Consider the following 2,156-nt stretch of genomic DNA (forward strand, 5'->3'; position numbering starts at 1 on the left):
GAAAGCCATTTCCTCTAGCCAATGCCTCCCCTGTGTTAAGAAGTAGACACGGTGGAGAGAAGGCACAAAAAACCTTTGTGACTTGCAGGGTGAGGTGGGAAAGGTGGGGTTATTGGTGAAGACCGTTGCATTTATGGGGCCTCTTATCTTTATGACAAAAGCTCAACTAGGACTTGAGATGCAATAACAAAGAAAGTAACATCCATAAAGATCTATTTCTAACGTGTGGGCCTGAGCAATACGTGGGCAGCTGGCCCCGCCTGTATGTGGACTGCAGTCCTTGTAACCCCGAGTTTTGCTGCTGAGTCAGGGCCTGGTGGCACGGAGTGGGGAGCTCTTAGTGAGGATGCTGGGAGCCCCAAACCCTGCCCTCTCCTCCCCTCCCCAACTCTGCCAGCTAAATGTGGGACTCCTGCTGCGGCTTCAGAAACACCATCCCTTAACCCACATTTTGTCTCCTCAACCCTAGGTTCAACTCCATGGGAGACCCAAACAACCAGGACACTTGCTGAGGCTAGGCTGGGCATGAGATGCACAGTGTTAGAGAAAGCACAGTGGGACCTCCCCATGGACTCCAAGCTCCCAGGAGGGAAAATGTGTAACAATGGGAAATGTGAACCAGCTGCTGCCCCCAACACAAAAAAACCAAAGGAAAACAAGAAAACAAAACCAACTACATACATTGCAAAAAAAAAAAGGAATTCCAGTTCTATTCTACAATAGCATCAATACTGCAATACTTTCATCAAGTTATAGAAAGAAAAACCAGGAACATTGGCATAAGAGGAACAGGAACTTCCCCCATCTTGTCATGTTCAAGTAGTTTGTGTCTGCTCCCCTAGACCCCAGCAGTTTAGCTGTGCTATCCCAAGGGCAAGTGCAAGCCTGTCATCCAAGTGTGTAATTCTTGACCCAGGCTGGCCATCTCGGCTTTGGCTTGCAAGTCCCACTGGCATGTGATTTCCCAAAGGAGCCAGTCTTAGTCCGCAACCCCTTACCCTGTTCGTTGTGGAAGTCCGGGGGCCCAAGGGCAGAAAGGCTGCAGGCACAGCCTTATCAGAGGGCCCTCAGGCAATGGAAGAGATGTGGCTGTGTTTCTGCTCTCTGCAGAAGAGAGTCCTGGAGGAGGGCCAGCAGCTGCCCCGGCTGCTGGGGAGGCAGCAGAAGAGGGTGGACATCAGCAGGGCCAGGACGATGATGAAGGTGAGCACCCATCGTAAGACACCCGGGTAGATGAAGGGCCCGATGAGGATGATGAGCAAAGCCAGCAGGAGTAGGTGTGCGGCCAGGCGTCGGGCTGCCACGTGGTTTGCACTAACTTCATCCTGTCCATCTTCTCCCACCAAGCTGGGGTACCCTGCTGCCAAGTCGGCAGGACCCGCCAGCCCCTGAGGACAGAGCGGCACCTCTGTGCCTGGCTGGGCCAGCTGCTTCACCACCGCCTCAGTGGTCGCGCAGGGCTGCAGATGAGGCCCCCAGGGGGGACGGGCGTGACCTTGCCGGGGGCACAGTGGGAGGTGACGGACCAGGTGTTTGTCCTGCACGCCACAGCCAGGAGCTTCACGGCAGACTGGCGCAGAAGGCAAATGATGGCAGGCCGAGCAGCTTGGGCGAACGGGGACAGCTGTAGGCTCCCGGCACCCAGACACTCCAGGTCACATTCTGTGGAGCCAGGGTGACCCCCAGCGGGAGCCACAGCGGTGGTGGTTGTGGTGGCTCCTGCGGAGATGGGCTGGGGCTGTTGCAGGGTCTTGGTGCAGGCCATTCTGGGCACAGGGACCGGTGGGAAACTGTCGCTCAGCACCTGGGCATTGGCAGAGACTGTCAGCTGGCGCCGCTGGGACTTGGATGGAGTCTGCCTCTCCTTTTCACTCTGGCCAGGTGCCTGTTGACAACAGCTGTCTGACACTCCTCTCTCTCAGAGCTGCCCAGCTTGTTTCTTGGCTTACGTTGTCCCTTCAGTTATTATTATTTATTTTCTCAAAACCTAGGGTTAATCAGTAACTTGCGGGTCTGGAGACTTTGAATTGCCTGATAGGAGGGCAAAGTGGGCAGGGTCTAGTGAATCAGGACTTTCCTGTTGGGGCCAAGTGCCTGGTGGGTGGTTCAAGCTTTGGGATGCATCAGAATCCAACTCTCTCACCCCCACTTCCCAG

General features: G+C 55.1%; 1 protein-coding gene across 1 annotated transcript; it reads right to left on the bottom strand.

The window, feature by feature from the left end:
* Nucleotides 1-678: 678 nt before the first annotated feature.
* Nucleotides 679-1,941, bottom strand: RNF186 (ring finger protein 186). The gene is given in 4 exon segments (XM_017852013.1): nt 679-1,457; nt 1,460-1,570; nt 1,573-1,630; nt 1,632-1,941. Coding segments are annotated over 4 exon segments (693 nt in total). The 5' UTR covers nt 1,766-1,941; the 3' UTR covers nt 679-1,067.
* Between the last annotated feature and the right edge of the window lie 215 nt (nt 1,942-2,156).

The sequence above is a fragment of the Rhinopithecus bieti genome, unplaced genomic scaffold, assembly GCF_001698545.2.
Source record: "Rhinopithecus bieti isolate Rb0 unplaced genomic scaffold, ASM169854v2 scaffold_33652, whole genome shotgun sequence".
Lineage (NCBI taxonomy): Eukaryota > Metazoa > Chordata > Mammalia > Primates > Cercopithecidae > Rhinopithecus > Rhinopithecus bieti.